Below are 1,135 nucleotides of genomic sequence, written 5' to 3' on the forward strand. Positions count from 1 at the left end.
TGTTCAAACTTAAATTTGAATCTCACTCATTACAAGAAATATTTTCTCTCAATTGTGGAAAAAAAGGCTTAACCTCAATATATTTGTGAATTTACAGATGAAGGTCATAATAATTAATTTTCTCACTATACTATTTTCATGAATGATACTACTTTTTAATCTATTTAAATATAAGCTCTTTTTTCGCCTTCTGCTGTTACCTTAATACTATTATTTTATCACCCGTGCACCAAAAAATATACCATTCCATTGCATAAGTCCAAAACCATGACCAACATTCAAAGTCAACTGAGAACACATTAAGAGATCTACAACTATAAACTAGTTAATCACACAGATGTGCTTCAACATTGCACATCTGTATTAATATCTTACCAATTTTGAGTAATGCTATAAGCACAACTGTGTAATAGCACTTCTATAAAACACAAACAGCACGGAAGGCCAGGAAGCGCGATCCTGCTTTGAATTTTAGTGATAAAGACTGCCCAGCCGCCAGGAATAAGACAGATCCTCGCTGCACTGATGTTGCAACCGGCACGTCTCCCACAGGTTGGGGCGATACCTCAACACTGTCAGCTTCTCCCTCAACTACTAGGAGAATACTGGCACTTTCCACTTGTCTCAGAGTGAATTCATTTGTACCAGCTGGAACCTGTGATTGGATATAATAACAATGGTGAAAAAATGCAGTTTATAACATAAGTTCAGGAAAGAGAACATATCATCACTCAAGAAAAAATAGCTTTGGTAGTCTACACTAAAAACAAATAACAGTATTTATGTATATTTACATTAATAAACTGGACCAGAATCTACACTTTATCTTAAAGTGGTTTAAAAAAACATATATAAATAAAATAACTACAGCAATGAGCTAAATCAATGTATACCTCAATCATATCAACTGCAAAATCTGGAACTGGAGGATTGTAGAAGGTCGTAAATTGGTCGACCTTTGACCCTTGGAACTTCCTGGACTCAGCAGGAACCATTCCATATTCGAGCATAGACACTAATGTTTCTACATCTTGGTATTTAGGGGTCAGTCCAGCTCGAACAACATTGTCTGAACACGCCATACACTCAATGCAATCTTAGAGAAATATAAAGAAAACAATAATACTATGAAAAG

The 1,135-nt window shown here is 35.2% G+C and overlaps 1 protein-coding gene across 6 annotated transcripts in view; it reads right to left on the bottom strand.

Annotated features, from left to right (window-relative positions):
- Positions 1-185: 185 nt before the first annotated feature.
- LOC119592177 (mannose-6-phosphate isomerase-like) overlaps positions 186-1,135 on the bottom strand; it is a 4,915-nt gene continuing 3,965 nt past the window's right edge. For all 6 annotated transcript variants that reach the window (XM_037941001.1, XM_037941004.1, XM_037941003.1 and 3 more), the window contains exons 7-8: positions 894-1,096; positions 186-655 (exon numbers count right to left, since the gene is read on the bottom strand). In XM_037941001.1, coding sequence (XP_037796929.1) covers positions 419-655; positions 894-1,096 — 440 coding nt within the window. In that variant the 3' untranslated portion in view covers positions 186-418. The remainder of the gene's footprint in view (positions 656-893; positions 1,097-1,135) is intronic.

The sequence above is a fragment of the Penaeus monodon genome, chromosome 29, assembly GCF_015228065.2.
Source record: "Penaeus monodon isolate SGIC_2016 chromosome 29, NSTDA_Pmon_1, whole genome shotgun sequence".
Taxonomy (NCBI): domain Eukaryota; kingdom Metazoa; phylum Arthropoda; class Malacostraca; order Decapoda; family Penaeidae; genus Penaeus; species Penaeus monodon.